Here is a 17,308-nt window from a genome sequence, read left to right as displayed (position 1 = left end):
CTGTCTACCACTCTGCCCTCAATCTTCATTACTTCATCAAAAATCTCCAACAAGTTTCAGATATTTCCCTCACAGAAAACCATGCTGACTATCCCCAATTATTCCTCGCCTCTCCAAATGCATATTTTTCAGGACCAAAGTCAGACTCAGAAGTCTATAGGTCCCAGGCTGCTTCTTAAATCCCTTCAACAAAGGCACATTAGGCAGTCTCTAATCATTCAGCACCTCACGCGTATTAATAGGTGAATCAAATACTTTGTTCAGGGGCCCCACAATTTCCTGCCCAACTCCCCTCAAAATCCTGGGATACACTAGATCAGGTCCTGGAGATTTTTCCACATTTACATCTTCTATGACCTCCAAGACAAATGAGGAACAGTAATAGGATCTAGATGGCGCACACAAAAAAACTTACAAAGTGACATGAGACAAGTTCATTAAGTTGACAAGACAAAGGTGGACTATAAAACCAGGAAGTTATGCTCAAATTTGTCTGAAAAACTTCAATGATTAGGATTCTGCTAATATCCAAAAATAGGCTCATGCTTTGGAAAGGATGCAAAAGAGTTTTACTTGAATAGTACCAAGGATGAGAGACTTTAGCTAAAGGAGCTCTTGACCCTGGAACCTCATCCCAATATTCTCACTTGCTGGGGAAGCCAAACTGAGGCAGTCAGCTCAAATTGCTGTGCCATAACTGTAGCCCAACAGCCTGCTCCAACAACAAAGTAAATATTGGTCCTTCTGAAGCAGGGGAAGAGGCATAACAACTTTATTCACAATAGAAGTGAATTACTAGACAGTATCCTGACAGCTTTGAATGAGAAAATTAGTGTAATCAATAGAGAAGTACGAGAGAAACTGAACAGCCTAAAATCCATATCCTAAATTCTAATATTTTTGAGATAGGTGCACTGGTTTTCCAGAACAATTCCAGTTGTGCGCAAGCTCGCAAATGTAGCGATATTAAAGAAAAAGGAGAGAAAAGGAAAGTAGGTTTCCAGCAGTTGAGCAAGTGCTGAAATTAAAAAATGAAATATTAATACACAAATGTCAACATGGTTTTGTGAAAGTGACCGAGTTGATGACAAAGATTAGCCCTGATCATATTAAATGGCAAGAACGGAACTATGCTCTGCTGACAAACTCAGGTACTTTGCTCAAGATGCACTGCATAAATCTACAAATCCAGATGGCCCCAAGGTCAATATCCGCAGCTTGTTTTGCCTGTAATTGCGAACAAGTATCAGAATTGAATTACTTCCATTCCTAGAAACAATTATCGATTTAGTTGACATTTACTTTGCATCATGTAAAATCACGAGAATTTAAATCTTTTGAAATGACTCCATTACAGGCTCCAAACAAAAAGAATGTTGAAGGGCTACTTGTTAGAACTTTAAAATTAAAAAGATTTTGATAGCGTTGATATAGAACGCATTTCTATAACTAGGACCAATGAATATAACAATCACCAGTAAAGCAAATGGAAATATGCATTAGAATACTGTACTTCCTGTCACAGGAACACATGATCAGAACAGGTTACGTTTTAAAGGAAACAAAATAAGAAAAAGGGAGGAGTATACCTGCAGGCTGCAAGGGGGTGATTAATGTTAGAAGCAGCACACTTAGGACGTAAAGCACCCAGATCTACCTAATCAAATGGCCTGTTCCTGTGCTGTATGTTCTATGTTATGTTCTCAGAAAAGAGAAAGCAATGGGAAGATTTAATAGGAGACAAACTAAGGGTTTAGACAGTGAATAGTGGAAAAACTTTCCCATTGGCATACAGGCTGGTAGTCAAAAAGATAATAACCAAGTGACAAGAAAACCAAATGCAACTTGAGATAAACACACTGCATGGTGTTAACCAGACTGTACGTTAGAAAAATGAAATAGAAATTTGCCAAAGGCTAATTAAATATTTTAGTTAATTTCAGGGTTTTGAGAAATGATAGAGAATTAATTGGATAGCTCTTTTAAACAGATAGTTTCCATCACTGTAGGACTCAACCTGTGATTTTTGACATCAGCATGCAATAGCTCTACAATAGTAGCTCTACAGGCAATAGTATAACTATCCTATTGTAAACAGCTGTAGTCATTACTTGTTACAAATTAAAAGCAACACAGAAGTAATTTTTTTAAAATGGAAGAACCACCACTATGGGCCAAATGACCTCTCTCTGTACTATGATTCTGATAAAATAACTGGCAAGTAGCATCAAAAGCCTCAGGGTAGTATGCACCCAAATAAGAGACATTGCCTCTGAAAGAAAAGCCCAAATATCCTACAAGTATATGGTTATTAACAAGCAGCTACAACACTGAAGCAAACAGAACAAAAACTCTCAAGTGTGAGATACCTGTTATTTTGTCCCGTACAAGTTTGCAGGATTCTATTTCACCAATGCTGCCAAACAGGCTTTTCAGCTCTTCTTGTGTCATGTTTTGAGGCAAGTAGTTGACTATCAAGTTGGTTTTGCTGTCCTCTGGCATGGTGTTACTGTCAACAGGTGATGAGCAGTTGTTTGTGCCAGTGTTGGTGTTTGAAGGACCATTTGTTGTATTATTACAAGTTGGACCATTTGACAGTTGTGTTTCCATGGCAGCAATTACCTGCTATAAAAGAAAGAAATAAACTGTTACTCCTTTGAATTCTTTTACAAGTCATTGAACATAGCCTAATTAGTCTTGTGGCTTTCTTAGAAATGGCAACATGACATTTAAAAATTTTAGGAAAGTTACAATTTAAGCCCGAAACTTGCAGGCTAATAGAGCTTTGAAAAGCTGGAGAAAGATAAAGTGACAGTTTCATCTACACTTTGGGGAAAATTGGTTGTAATTCAACATATATCGAATGTCAAATCCATTCCCTTGTTCACTTTTACAACAAATAGGTTCCCAAAAGTTCAATTTAAAATTCAATCCACATTGGAGGTAATCGTGTAGGAATAAAAGTAATTATGATTTGATGATATAAGTTGTATTGCCCAAGTCATCTATACTGAGCCATAAATTTGCACTACCTTTGTCATCTCCATCCTGGATATTCAATCTAGCAGGCCAGACAATGGAGCAGATAAGGGCAAGTTTAAAAGAACAGGTGAAAAAAAAGTGAATCAATCTGCCGTTCTACAAAAAGCAGAATTCTCACTAGTGAAAAATAAACTCACATGGAGCAAAGAAATTGGGATGCTCAGTTTGAAAAAAGCAACGCTGGTGAGCGGATACCAAAAATGCATTATTCAGCTTTATCTCAAGGAAGATACGCCATCTCACTGTACAAAATGAAAACGTTTTTGGGACTGAAAGACCATTCATTTTTGAAACATTGCTCCCTGATGAATAACTTTAGCATAGTTATGGGTCAGGTTACAGTAGACTTCTTGTAATCAAGTCTTTAAGCATTTATGACCCTATTAACCTGTAAGTCAGTGTGGAACATAACTTGAACTTTTGGCATGTTGAAAGCAATAAGCACAATACAAGAATGCAACAAGCAAAATGTCAAAGTTACATATTTATAAAATGTAATAACTTTACAATTCTGTAACTTGAGTTTACTATTTAGGGGCTACCAAGCTTAACTTATCAAATAGCAAGAAACTTGTGTCCTGTAGCTATTATCTCACTGTTAAAACAGCTTCACAGGTCAAGCTTCCAACTCTTCACTTATTTAAAATTAGTTTGCGATTCATGTTTCAACTATACTGCATGATCACAAACCATTAGACATTTACATCCACAGCTTCCAGACCAATGCCATCTGGTGGTGGAGCACTGCTGCTGGCTTTGTTGCAGACCATGAACAGTATTTTGATGACAAACTGCCATTAATAAAAATATTTAATGACTGATTTTGCTGAAAACCAACTGGGATGTGCATAATGATCACAATAGCATTTACATGTTGTATGCCAACTGTCTATTTTGAAGTCAATGTTAATTCAGCATACTGCACACATCAAGCTAAACTAGGAAAAACCATTTACTTCTAGTAAGCTGCACCAGCGTTCCAAGGTAAACCAGAGATCATTTCAATTTCCTTAAAGTAATTTCCATTGATTAGGACAAAAACCATTAGCTGGTGATAAATTTAGAAACATCTCAAAGCACAAAATTAAATTCATTATGCTTGGTACCTTTTACTGGATATCTTCATCCACCATATCCAGTAAACTAACTCTGCTGAGCAGAAAACAGATTTGCCAGTTCACCTTTAGTCTGGTAGTATCTCTTGCCCCTTTCCTTCTGCACTTAGCCTTACCCCACTCCAAAAAGGCCTTTTTCTAAGTTGAATAGAGACTTTATCCTTAAAGCACACGAGACAAATTACAACTTGAAAGCAAACTCTCAGTCACGCTTGGTACAGATCAGGGAGTTATAGAATGTCTCCATTGAAGATATACATTGATGAGGATGGGGGGAATGAAACAGAGGGGTAGGGACAGGTTGGTTCAACTCAGTTCAATATACAAGCTCACAAGAAGCTCTCGATCATTGACCTTCATTTCTTCCTGTCCAATTCATATATTTTGCTACCAGATGGATGCAGACACGTTAATGTTTCAGACACAGGGAAACAGCTATCAATTGTCTGTACTTGCAGACAAGCAGGCTCTGCACACAAACCACTGCAATCGCTCAATTGCAAAAATTGGAAATGATTTGCCTTTTCTGGTAAATGTAGCTTCTTGACTTCAAATACTTAAATTTGCCCAACTTGCCTCTTTGGGCTGTCATCCGCTGTGGAAAGCTTCTTTAAGCAGCACTCCAAGCTAACATTTAGAAATCAAATTGTGCATTTCAGATGCTAGATGCGTACACCATCTAATCTTCACCATTCTATTTATCCTTTGAACTTATGCTAGCTGTATCACAGCACTGCATGTTCCACAAAATGCAGCAATACAGAACACTAAATAGGGCAGTCTTGAAACAAGCAGGAAATATGCAATTAAACAAAATTGAGCACCTGCCACATGTTCTGATAAGGACCCTTACAGAAAACAGGAGTAGGGATGTGACAGGGACAACGCTGAGCTCAGAAAGAAGTTGATATTCCAAAACTGGCTCAGCCTAGCAGTCGAATACAATAACTTTGGAACCAAGATTAAGAGAGGGGGCAGAATAATCTAATAAGAACTTCAAGTATTTTACATTTTGGTAGTTTCACACAAGTATTCTGTTCAAGCACAAATGCAAAGTTCACAGTACACCAGCCAAGTTAGTATTTAAACAATGAAAATTCTGTTCAATGAGTATCCCTATACTGCACAAAAGATCTGTTTAAAAATAAGTTTGAGGCTTGGCATTCAAACAATAGAAAAATTTTTAAAAATCAGCGCAACACCATTAGCTATTTTGGGGACAGTCCTTATAGTTGGAAATTTTTGCTATCTCAGAATTACAAGAGAAAAGAATGAATTGTCAAAAAAGTGTAGAGCACTTGCAAGAAAGAAACAAGCTCAGCATTTTTTGCAAAGTTTTGTCCAAGTATTTTAAGATATCTGTAATGACGGGTCTATAATTGATTTACATTTTCATGCGGAAATACAGAGTTAGGTCAGAATTCTAGTGAACAGTTGCATTCACCTATGCACTTTGCAGAGCAATAACTTTCTATCCAACCGGCATTTTCTCTTTTTGATAGGGATCACTATACATCATGCAAGTAAATTTGCAATTGAGCCACCACATACTGAATCTTACAATTCAGATTTAGTGGATATGAGGGACAAAGGGGTGGATCAATTGGTATTAGGATGAAATTTTCCACTCAGATGCCATTTGCAGAGGGTAAGAGCTGTTAAAACACGTGCACCACTACAGCAGACATAATACAACAAATCCACTTTCAGTAAATACTTTTATATACAAGCTTTATTAGACCATACCAAAAATAATTGCATTGGCTTCACTTAAAGTTATTTTTTGTAGATAAAGACTTGCTGTTTCAAAAGAACCAAGTATTTCTGAATCAATTTCATTTTTACAAGGGTACAGGACCTATAATAATATGCATTTTATAGGTTTTTGGTATGGCCTCCAAAGAAAAAAGAAAACTTAAGTCACTACTGAATTTAAAGAAAAGTCCCACAGACCCCAGTCCAAGGCTCTGCAGCCCACGAACCACTTCTAAGCAGAGTAGCCACATCACACAGTCTGACTGCCATGTTAGTTTGGAGTTGCCGTCTGCAATATGGACACAAAAGAGTACCGTATGTTAGATTAACAATATAATGCAACAAATCAGTTTACAATGCCTTATGTATATTCAGAGCATGTCCATGCAGTTTGATCTCAACAATGAGGCAATTCCAACCTAATCTTGTTAGAAAATAATTAAATATGGATGACAATTCTCCATGCATAAAAATTAGTGTAATGAATTGGCTATTGGAAGTGAAGGGATATTGTCAGATGTGGAAGATTGACAAAATTGCAGTCAGATTCTGCAATTTTTGAAATCAATATATTGAGAACTACATATAAAATAGTAAGCCCAATATTCTACTTCCACTCAGACAAGCCAGCTTGGGGGATGCAGAAGCAGATTTCAGCCATGTCTAAATCAGAAGTGTCTAAATGCAAAGATATTTACACATGCTGCAAAGTTTTAATTCAGGTTGGACTCAAGTAGACTTTTTCCTAAATGAGAGGCTTTCAGCATTTTATCATGCAAAAGACCATCTGATTTTTTTAAATTAAAACTAGAAAGTATTTCAGATGCACAGGGTTCAAAAACTGGAACCCAGTGAATCTCTAGAATACAGCTAGAAAGCAGGAGCTCCCCTCTTCTCACATACCAACTAGACACTGTCATATTTGGAAACAATCGATGACCAAATTAATTAAAATCGAGCTAATTTGTTGTGCGAACCGTTCTCGTTACATTTTCATAACACTAACCACTCCACACTTGGTAGCCTTTCAAAAAATTTCAACTGGAGACCATTTGTTTAAAATCCAGGTTACACCTTAACTTCATAAGTTCACAACTAAAGCTCAGTTATTCAGTGTAACATACTAAACATTTGGAATGGTTCAGAATTTCAAAATACATTGTGCTGTCAAGCAATAGTTCATAGCTCATGAACTTCATTAAAATTACGTGATTAATTACTGTTTTAGACAGTCACACTGAACATAGCTAAAAGGCAACTTTGTATTATCCCAAATATACTCATTCTTCACTACACTGAGGCGGCTATACAAGGATGTGACTTTAACATCACAAAGCATATATATGCATTTTCCATAAGCAAACAAGCATTCAAGAATTTAGCCCATCTACCATTAAACAATAGATCACCACTGCACAACGTTTGCTTGTGATTCTGATGAGTGTCCAAGCAATGGACACCTAAAAATACTTTCAAGGGTTACAGTGCAGATACCAGTTTGGACCACTGGATTCAACACAAGTGAGCAGAAACAGACTTTTCTGCACGCAACTTTAAACTCATTACCAATTAGTTCAATAAAGAGGCACCATTTAATTAAAAAGTAAAGGGTTTCTTTTGAAAACAAAATCAATGTTCAGAAACCCTGATGAGTGTGTGCTATGTGCAAATTCCTGAAATTAACAAAAAACTTAAAGACATTAATGTAGAGTTTTCAAAGACCTAAACAAGCAGACTTTTTCGGGGGGGGGGGGGGGGGGGGGGGGGGGTTATCAGCCTCGACACTTTGAACTTCACGCTATTAAAGTTTTTAACAATCATTTCAATCCATTTTATCCCAGGATTTACAATTTAAGACAGGGTACATCATGCACAATTTATAGCACTGAAACCTTCACAAAGCAAACAGTAAAAAAAAACTCAAATTTCATCCTTCGACTAAATAGTTTTAGGATGTAAAATAGAATTTAACTGCTCAAATGCTTTCTAATGTTGGACATATGCACAAAATACAAACTTCAATACAAACTTGTGTGCGGCAGGGGGAATGAATAAAAAGAAAGTGCCCAAGAATGTTTACTGGGTGCCACATTATATAGAATTTATAAACCCAAATGAATTGGCAAGAATTTGGCAGGAAGAACAAAGATTTAAACTCAGAAAATAGAATCCTACAGCTCAGAGGGATCTCTGCCCTTGCACATGCAATCATCAAATTAATATGCAGGATCAAATGGTGAGGAAACCAAATGCAATGGAAAAATATTGAGTATTGGGAGAGGTCTTGCTACAACTCGAGTATTGTTGAATCTGCACAATAACGTATAAAGTTTGCCTTCAAGGACAATACAAGGAAGCAATTAAGAGAAAGTTTCCCAGATAAGAGGTCATTTTACGAAAAAAAAGGTACAGGTTGGGTCATTGAGGTTGACAGGAATGGAAAGGCTAAATTATTTAAAATAGATGGTCAAGCTTGACAGTATACACTGAGGAAATCTAGAAATATGAAAGTTTTAAAATAAAAGCTCAAGCCAAGAATTGGATATTTCCCCCCCCTCCCCCCGCCGCCAACGGTCCTGATTCATTGGAAGTCCTCACCCTGCAAGTACAGTGGAGATAGAGTCACACTGCTTCAAGGCAGAGTTAGATTTCTGATAAGGTGAGTCAAAGGTTACAACCTGGGGTGGCAGGAGGGAAAGTAGAATTGAGGCCACAATCAGATCAACTACAAAATCTCAGCCAATGACAAAGTAGACTCATTTGGCCAAATAGCCTGGTCTTGCTACAGTATTACTTTTACCTAACTGCTTGTATCAAGATCAATTTGCAACCAGAATTTCTAACTTGTGCAGGGAGGGTTAAACTTTGACTTACAACCTGGTACAACAGATTAAAGCTCCTGACTTGACAATTTCAAGATGCCCAAGTTTATTTCCATCTCCACACAATACTCCTCGTTCCCCAGCATGATTAAATAATTTCTGCAGATTACAGTCCACTGTCCCAAAAGATTTGCAATTTTATTTAAACTGAACCTTTGAACTAATTCCATCCATTTGAAGATCAATATATGCAGATTGTTGATGCACTCAGATTGGATGGAACCTTGTGACAGTTCAACTTGTAAACAATTTGTTTCTGCCCATTTGCTAGCAAAAATACAAATTTAGATTGGCAACTATTTGCAGTGCGTTTCATGACATTCATCCAGCCCAGAGTCAACAGCTACATGCGCTGCATAAAGTCAGCAAAGTTTTAATCCCTCTCCTCCCAAAGCTATTGCAGCACCACACCTCCAGCAAGACAGAACTTCCAAGTTACTTAAAGTCACTCCTGGTTCTGTGGTCCCACCCCATAAGATTCAAAACAGGGAGAAATCTGACCACTTGCTCCACCCAACTGCATGGATCAAGCTTTAACTGGTGAGAAAGAAAAAGTCTACCAACAGACGAAAATTCTGATTTCAAAGTCAGGAAAGCAGACGTTATTAAACAAGTTTAGGGGGGGGGGGGGGGGGGGGGGGAATTGGGGTGGAGTAAGGAAGCTGAAAAATGAGAATACATCTAAACCCCCCCCCCCCCCCGCCTCCCAAACAACATTGTGCATTTTGGATAAGATTTGGCCAGTTTAAAAAAAAATCAACCTTTACACAAAGGTTAAATAAAATGAATTATGGCTTATGACGAATGCCACACTTTAATGCCATAGATGGAACAGATGGACCTGAAAGCAACAGTCACCTACTTCAACCAGTTAGTTTGATTTAATTATCCATCCTGAAGTGTCAGTAAATACATTCTACAGGTTGATAATTTTATTGATTAGATGTCAGCATCACTTGATATCTAAAAAATAAATTTGTAATGCAATTCATTTTCACATTACACCAGGAAATTTCCACACTATCTATACAGGAGTTAGCTGCTTAGCCTTTGCTCCACTAGGCACAGATTTCAGTTGAGGGTTATTAGTCTGAAAAGTTACCACCAGCATTACATTTGCCAGCAGGACTTAAAAATCAATTCACAATTGCATACAGCCTGAAATGGCTGTGATATTGACAGGGCATTGACAAGTTTGACTACTAGCCCTGAAATGAATTGTTTCGTGAATGAAGAAAATTTCTTGTCTATTACATTCACAATAATTCAAGCATGAAAAAGAATTTAAAATGCTGATCAAGCTCCTTCTTACATGTTTCATTATGTTCTGTCCAGAACTAAAAAAAAAAGACTTCACTGAAGGAATTTAGAAACCAAATCAGGAGCAGACATAAGAATCCAAATAACCATCCTTAACAATTTTCTAATTTATTGTCCAGAACCATTTCCTCAGTTACATGGCTATAAACACTAACAACATGCTCCAACTTTAAAATTGTACAAATAAATGTTAAACAACTAAAGAATTTTAAGTATACCACTACACCCATATTTTGCTTTTGTCTCATCATCTTGCCATGCAGATAGGTAACCAAATACCCAAAATATCTTTATTTAATCAATAATGCAGTTAGCCACATTTGACTGTTGCACACAATTTGTTGGAGTACTGTTGCTTGTAAACCCTGGACAATACTGGAGAAACTCATTAAAATAGGTTGTACTCAATATACATTTTACTTTAACTTTTCCTTTTGTTATTTGATCAAATTAATTCATCTTCAATCAACATACCTTAACAGCAAATGACAAACACATGAAACCTCAAACCTGGTCACAATATGCAGGAACTTGGGAGATGTTCTCCAACCCTCTACTTTACACTTACACCTCTTCCATCTTACCCCATTTCCATACACTCAACCATGCAATTTCTTGGTCCACTCCATTAAAAGCCTAATGAGAGACTTCAAATTATAATTCATACTGAGCATCAGTTTTTTTTTCCTCCCAAATAGCTTAGCTGCAACGTTTCACAACAATGAAAAAAGGTTAGCTGCTTGTAGACGCAGTTTTGCACTTGCTACAGTTTCCAAAGCAATCAGTTTAAAATAGATGAGGTAAAAACATTGACTGCAGCTGCTGGAAAACAGATTCTGGATTAGTGGTGCTGGAAGAGCACAGTAGTTCAGGCAGCATCCAAGGAGCAGCGAAATCGATGTTTCAGTCAAAAGGGCTTTTGCCCGAAACGTCAATTTCGCAGTTTAAAATAGACTACCACTCAACCACTTTGAGGAAAATAAAACACTGACCTTTTTCCAAAAAAAGAAATGCTCGAGAAATCCCTGTAACCAATCCAAAAGGCTGCAAAGAAAGTATTTGACTCTAAAAGCAGCATGCATCACAACTGCCCTCCTGCTCAAATTCAGAGGTCCATTATGGATAAGTATTTTATCTGACTAGCTCAGTCACAATTTTCTGGTAAAAAAAATCCATTCTTCCCAAACAGCTGCTACAGTTGGAACCCATATTCAATGATTACTTATATAAAAAGTGGCACATGTGGCATTGATGAGACAAGCCTCCATAACAATACCAATGAACAACTTGAGTGGGATGTCAGGATCAACTGCCAAGAAAAGGAGGACTTTGAAGCAATGCTCCAAACTCTATTTAACCAATAACCCATTTTGGGCAATGCAGAACAATGTTCTTAGTCAGATGTGGCTCACTGTCAAGGACTAAATTATTGATTTAAACAGAATTGATAATGCCAAAGATTGCAAGCTTAGTTATAAATTTACATGTTAACAAAAGAAACTTTACAACCTATTCAGTTTTCAAACACTTGCACTAGAAAACAATAATTAAAAGTAACAAGAAACCTTCTCTGCATCAACTCTCAAAACACTCAAATTGTTTAAAAACACTAATTCCTTGGAACAATTCCACAGTTTAAGATTAGTCAACAAATTAAGCCATTGGACAAGTTTGTCAAGCAGAGGTATTAGTCTTGACAGACAAAAATCCAACCTTTACCACAAAACAGCATCACCACACCCAAAATAGCTTCTTATACTAAATCTAGGATTCAGCAACACAAGTCCTCTTAAAACCGGAATAGATGTAGAGGTGTACAGCAGATGTATGCCTACAATACCAATGGCACTTGTTTGCACACTATCCATGCCAGTTAGTTAGAGGTTATCTAGCAAGTAAATTCAGCAATCTAAATTAGGACAATGTTCTTATTTGTACAAACTTTAATTCAAAGTGAGCAACTTTTTATTTTTGACTCTATCTAGCTCACATTTTAGGCAATTTGAATTCAACTTTGGCATCAACTGTATTGCACATACAACCATAAAATTAAATCTGGAGAGAATGGGACTGATGTTTACAAAACGAATGTCCAAGCTGTGGTAACTTATAATATATCTATTACTCAGTTATTTTACTAACCAAATAAATACTTTTTAAATCACACTAATTTTGTTATACCTTGAACCTTCATAGTCAGTTTTGACCAAGAATATAGAACTAAGTGCTTCGCTTTGAGTGGATACAGATGAAGAGGACAAAAAAGAGAAATGCACTTTGATTTATTCAGCTTCAAATTTAAAAACCCAACAGCAGTATTGAGGGATAATTGAGAAAAAAGCAAAAAAGGTAACTCAACTTGAGTCAACATCTTGAGTCCTGACCTTTACTTTCAACTTAGTTGAAAACAGAATTCCAAACCAATAAAAATCTCAAAGTTCGGACACTTTGAATATTATTCCTAAAGTTCAGTTTACCATTATGGAAATAAAATTGAAAAATGCACGCTTAATCAAATTATTATGCTTACCTTTTCATCAAAAGGAATTACATTGAACAATTTCAAGAATCAAACTGATCCAAGTTTCCTAAAATGGGTTGGATACCTTACAAGTCAAAACGCCAAGTGCAGTAAAACCCACAGTTAAAGCGGTCATAAATATAAAACTAAGGGAATATTTTAAATATTAGACTATCAAAACTGTGGGCAGCACGGTGGCACAGTGGTTAGCACTGCTGCCTCACAGCGCCAGAGACCCGGTTTCAATTCCCGCCTCAGGCAACTGACTGTGTGGAGTTTGCATGTTCTCCCCGTGTCTGCATGGGTTTCCCCCGGGTGCTCTGGTTTCCTCCCACAGTCCAAAGATGTGCAGGTCAGGTGAATTGGCCATGCTAAGCTGCCCATAGTGTTAGGTAAGGGGTAAATGTATGGGTGGGTTGCACTTCGGCGGGGCGGTGTGGACTTGTTGGGCCGAAGGGCCTGTTTCCACACGAAGTAATCTAATCTAAAAAAACATGGCAATGATTATATTTGATTTAGCACAAGCTTTTAATGCAAAAAGTCTATCTTAATACAATTGTATCTGGTCCAGCAGCCATATTAGAAAAATAATGGCCATCAGTAAGGAGGATATGATTAGACCAAGTTACTTAAGTGGAGAGCTGAAATTGTGTTGCTGGAAAAGCGCAGGTCAGGCAGCATCCAGGGAACAGGGGAATCGACGTTTTGGGCATAAGCCCTTCTTCAGGAATACTTAAGTGGAGAGCAAAGGTTTTGACTCAAAAGCAAATGCTGCAGATGTTGGAAATCTGAAAAACAAAAAACTGGAGAAATTGAAGTCAAGCCAGACAACTAGAAAAGTTAACTCTGCCGATGTTGCCAGACCCAAATCTCTCCAGCATTTAGGTTAGTAAAAGGGGCCCAGCGTCCATCCTTAGCATTTCTAGAATAATGGATGTAAAATCCATGTCAGAAAGATTAAAGAAAAATGAAGCTTATTTTATTTATTGTTATTGTTTATTTTAGCAGCTTCTTCCTATTGAATTGCTCCAACAACACAGTTTTGATTTAAGACAGAAATTGCAGATTAAACATCCCATGGCTGGTCAATATAAAATACCATACAAAGCCAAAATTAAATGCATTCTTCTGATGCAGTGCATAAAGTATGGAAGCGCAACATAAAGGAATTGATTTCCTTAAAGACTCAAGCTAAAATTTTAGTTTTTTGTTATCTCTGTACTTTGAAAGATAGTAACCTGTCTAAGTTAGCACATTTTTCACAGAACAGCACAAAACAGTCAAGGATGGAGTTTTAGATAACTTGGCCTAGATGGACAGAACAATCTAACAGTGTTCCAAGTCATTGTTACAGATTTGGAATACTGCACTCAATTCACTACCAGTGCAGTGACACCAGAGTATTCCTTTACTGGGATGCTATACTTTAGATCCTTTAACATGTTTCAAACAACCTCTATTTCCATGATGTTGTGAACTATACCATGCATTAGACAGAAAAGCTAAACATCCCAACTGACAGCTGGAGTAATTACACACTAGGACAGCAGAGTTCAATTATTCCATTAAACTGAAATTTACACAGATGTGGAAAATTGCCCAGCATACCCTGACCACAAACAGGATAAATCCATTGTGGCAAATCAAAGTACTTTCACCATAGACCACATCAGTAAGAGGTAGCCAGAAGTAGCGTTTTTCAACTGCCACTTAAACTCGTAACAACATCACCAGTACGATTAAGACAGCACCACAACTTCACTTCTAAAGATGCAATGTCAAATTTCAGACTTAGGGTAGCTGCCCTTGATATAAAGGCAGTCAATTCAGTGCTGAATTTAGTGAAGCAGAAGTAGTGAATGGAGATCAGGAAGAATGCCCTTAAAAGTACCTGTAAATCATACATAACAAAGATGGTCACAATTATAGATCAACTTCACTGTGACCTAGCTACAGCAACCCTCAAGCAACATTTGAGCTTTAACAAGTTTCAGCTGCTTTAATGACCACCTCTCATTAGGTCAGGTGAGAATACCTATTAAGAGTTATACCTCCAGCACAAGTTAATTCCCCAGATAATTAAGCACTTCTGTGCCTGGAGGCAAAATGTTGTCCAGGTTAAGTGAGGCTGACCATTTCAACAAATCTCGTCATGTACCTGTGACGTTACAACACTGAATTCTCAGACATTACATTTACACTCAACTACAGCCTTAGCCAGTGATATTCACAACCTAAAAATGAACTGAAGTCAATGATTCTTTATTCCTTAAATATTCTTTTACCAATTCCACCTATAGACCTGTGAGTAAAACATTGGAAAACAATTAACACCTATAATTAGCCAATTGATTAACCTACTGAAACAAATTGAGATTAGTTAGAATTCAATTCTACTAGGTTCAGTTTTAAATTAACCACCACAAACAAATAGCTGGTCAAACCAAATCAGCTCCCAGTAAAATAGCAGTAATCCACATTAGATGAACAGTGTATGTATTCCAAAGCAAATGAATGTAAAAAAAACTTTAAAACTCAATTTACCCAAGCCAAAAAAAAAACAAGATAAATATTCGTAGAACTCCAAACACTACTCTAAATGGACATACCTGTAAAGAGAATAAACTATTTAATAAAACAATGTGTTTTGATTTATTAAAATCACTGAGGGTGTGGGGTTAGTGAATAAAGTTGGGAATTAAAATATTAAATTCAATGAGGGAGTGTTAAGCTCATGATTAAAAAGATGCTCCAATAAAGAATGGCATAAAGAAAACAAGCAACAAAATGTTAGTTGAATTAACCATTCACTAATGCCCATTAGGAAACTGCCACCCTTACCTGGTCAAACCTCAACATGATTCTGGATGCACAGAAGTGTGGCTGACTCTGAACCACTCTGGACAATTACAAATTGGCAATATATGCTGGCCTGACCAGAAATAGCTTCACTCCATAAACAAAACTAATTGGACTGGAACCGAACAATCAAAGAGGAGATAGGGAATCCATAAATTTCCCATCTAACAGTAGCTCTAATACCAGGAAACTTAAAGTACTCAAAACAGTACTTTAGTGGGCAGCACGGTGGCACAGTGGTTAGCACTGCTGCCCCACAGCACCAGAGACCCGGGCTCAATTCCCACCTCAGGCGACTGTGGGTGGAGTTTGCACATTCTCCCCGTGTCTGCATGGGTTTCCTCCTGGTGCTCCAGTTTCCTCCCACAGTCCAAAAATGTGGTTAGGTGAATTGGCCATGCTAAATTGCCCATAGTGTTAGGTGAAGGGGTAAATATAGGGGAATGGGTCTGGATGGGTTGCGCTTCAGTGGGTCGGTGTGGACTTGTTAGTGTGGAAACAGGCCCTTCGGCCTAAGTAATCTAAGTACTTCAGTAATTTGGAATCTGAACAAAAGCAAACTATGGAGGCATGGGAGGATCAAGTTGGTGAAGTTTCATTATTCGATAAGCAGCATATCAAAGATGATTATATTTCAATAAAAACAGCCATATGAAGCCATGTGACCAGTGGAGTGCCACAAGAATCAGTGCTGGGTCCACTACTTTTTGTCATTTTTGTTAATTATTTGGACGCAAGCATAAGAGGTACAGTTAGTAAGTTTGCAGATGACACCAAAATTGGAGGTGTCGTGGACAGCGAAGAGGGTTACCTCCGATTACAACAGGAACTGGACCAGATGGGCCAATGGGCTGAGAAGTGGCAGATGGAGTTTAATTCAGATAAATGCGCGATGCTGCATTTTGGGAAAGCAAATCTTAGCAGGACTTATACACTTAATGGTAAGGTCCTAGGGAGTGTTGCTGAACAAAGAGACCTTGGAGTACAGATTCATAGCTCCTTGAAAGTAGAGTCACAGGTAGATAGGATAGTGAAGGCAGCGTTTGGTATGCTTTCCTTTATGGGTCAGAGTATGGAGTACAGGAGTTGGGAGGTCTTGTTGCGGCTGTACAGGACATTGGTTAGGCCACTGTTAGAATATTGCATGCAATTCTGGCTCCCTTCCTATCAGAAAGATGTTGTGAAACTTGAAAGAGTTCAGAAAAGATTTACAAGTTGCCAAGATTGGAGGATTTGAGCTATAGAATATTAATCTGAACAGACTGGGGCTGTTTTCCCTGGAGCGGAGGCTGAGGGTTTACAAAAGAGGTTTACAAAACTATGAAGGGCATGGATAGGATAAATAGACAAAGTCTTTTCCATGGGGTGGGGGAGTCCAGAACTAGAGGGCATAGGTTCAGGGTGAGAGGGGAAAGATATAAAAGAGACCCAAGGGACAACTTTTTCACGCAGAGGGTGGTATGGAATGAGCTGCCAGAGTATGTTGTGGAGGCTGGTACAATTGCAACACTTAAGAGGCATTTGGATGGGTACATGAATAGGAAGGGTTTAAGAGGTATATGGGCCAGGTGCTGGCAGGTGGGAATAGATTGGGTTGGGATAGCTGGTCGGCGTGGACATGTTAGACCGAAGGGTCTGTTTCCATGCTATACATCTCTACGACTCTGGCCTAACTTTAATTTTTAGAGTCAAAGGAAGAGTATGACATCGCTAAAGGAGATAAGTCCAAGGAAAGCAAGAATTCTAAAATTCAGAAAGAAATGAATGGAAAGCTGGAGTAAATTATGCTTATATTCTTTAATTTTCAAACATTT

At 37.7% G+C, this 17,308-nt stretch overlaps 1 protein-coding gene across 5 annotated transcripts in view; it reads right to left on the bottom strand.

Annotated features, from left to right (window-relative positions):
* Nucleotides 1–17,308, bottom strand: part of LOC122564158 (ELAV-like protein 2) — an 84,047-nt gene that overhangs the window by 55,260 nt on the left and 11,479 nt on the right. For 2 of the 5 annotated variants that reach the window (XM_087994527.1, XM_043718841.2), the window contains exons 2-3: nucleotides 6,111–6,201; nucleotides 2,370–2,622 (exon numbers count right to left, since the gene is read on the bottom strand). In XM_087994527.1, the coding sequence (XP_087850653.1) occupies nucleotides 2,370–2,622; nucleotides 6,111–6,182 (325 nt within the window). In that variant the 5' untranslated portion in view covers nucleotides 6,183–6,201. Of the gene's footprint in view, nucleotides 1–2,369; nucleotides 2,626–6,110; nucleotides 6,202–17,308 lie in introns of all 5 variants that reach the window. The other 3 variants (XM_043718813.2, XM_087994531.1, XM_087994540.1) reach the window with 2 other exon arrangements.

Source organism: Chiloscyllium plagiosum, unplaced genomic scaffold (assembly GCF_037043375.1).
Source record: "Chiloscyllium plagiosum isolate Xiang-an unplaced genomic scaffold, Cpla_swu_hap1 HiC_scaffold_2, whole genome shotgun sequence".
Lineage (NCBI taxonomy): Eukaryota > Metazoa > Chordata > Chondrichthyes > Orectolobiformes > Hemiscylliidae > Chiloscyllium > Chiloscyllium plagiosum.
The sequence above is the reverse complement of the archived record's forward strand: the minus strand, read 5'-3'. Positions and strand labels throughout refer to the sequence as shown.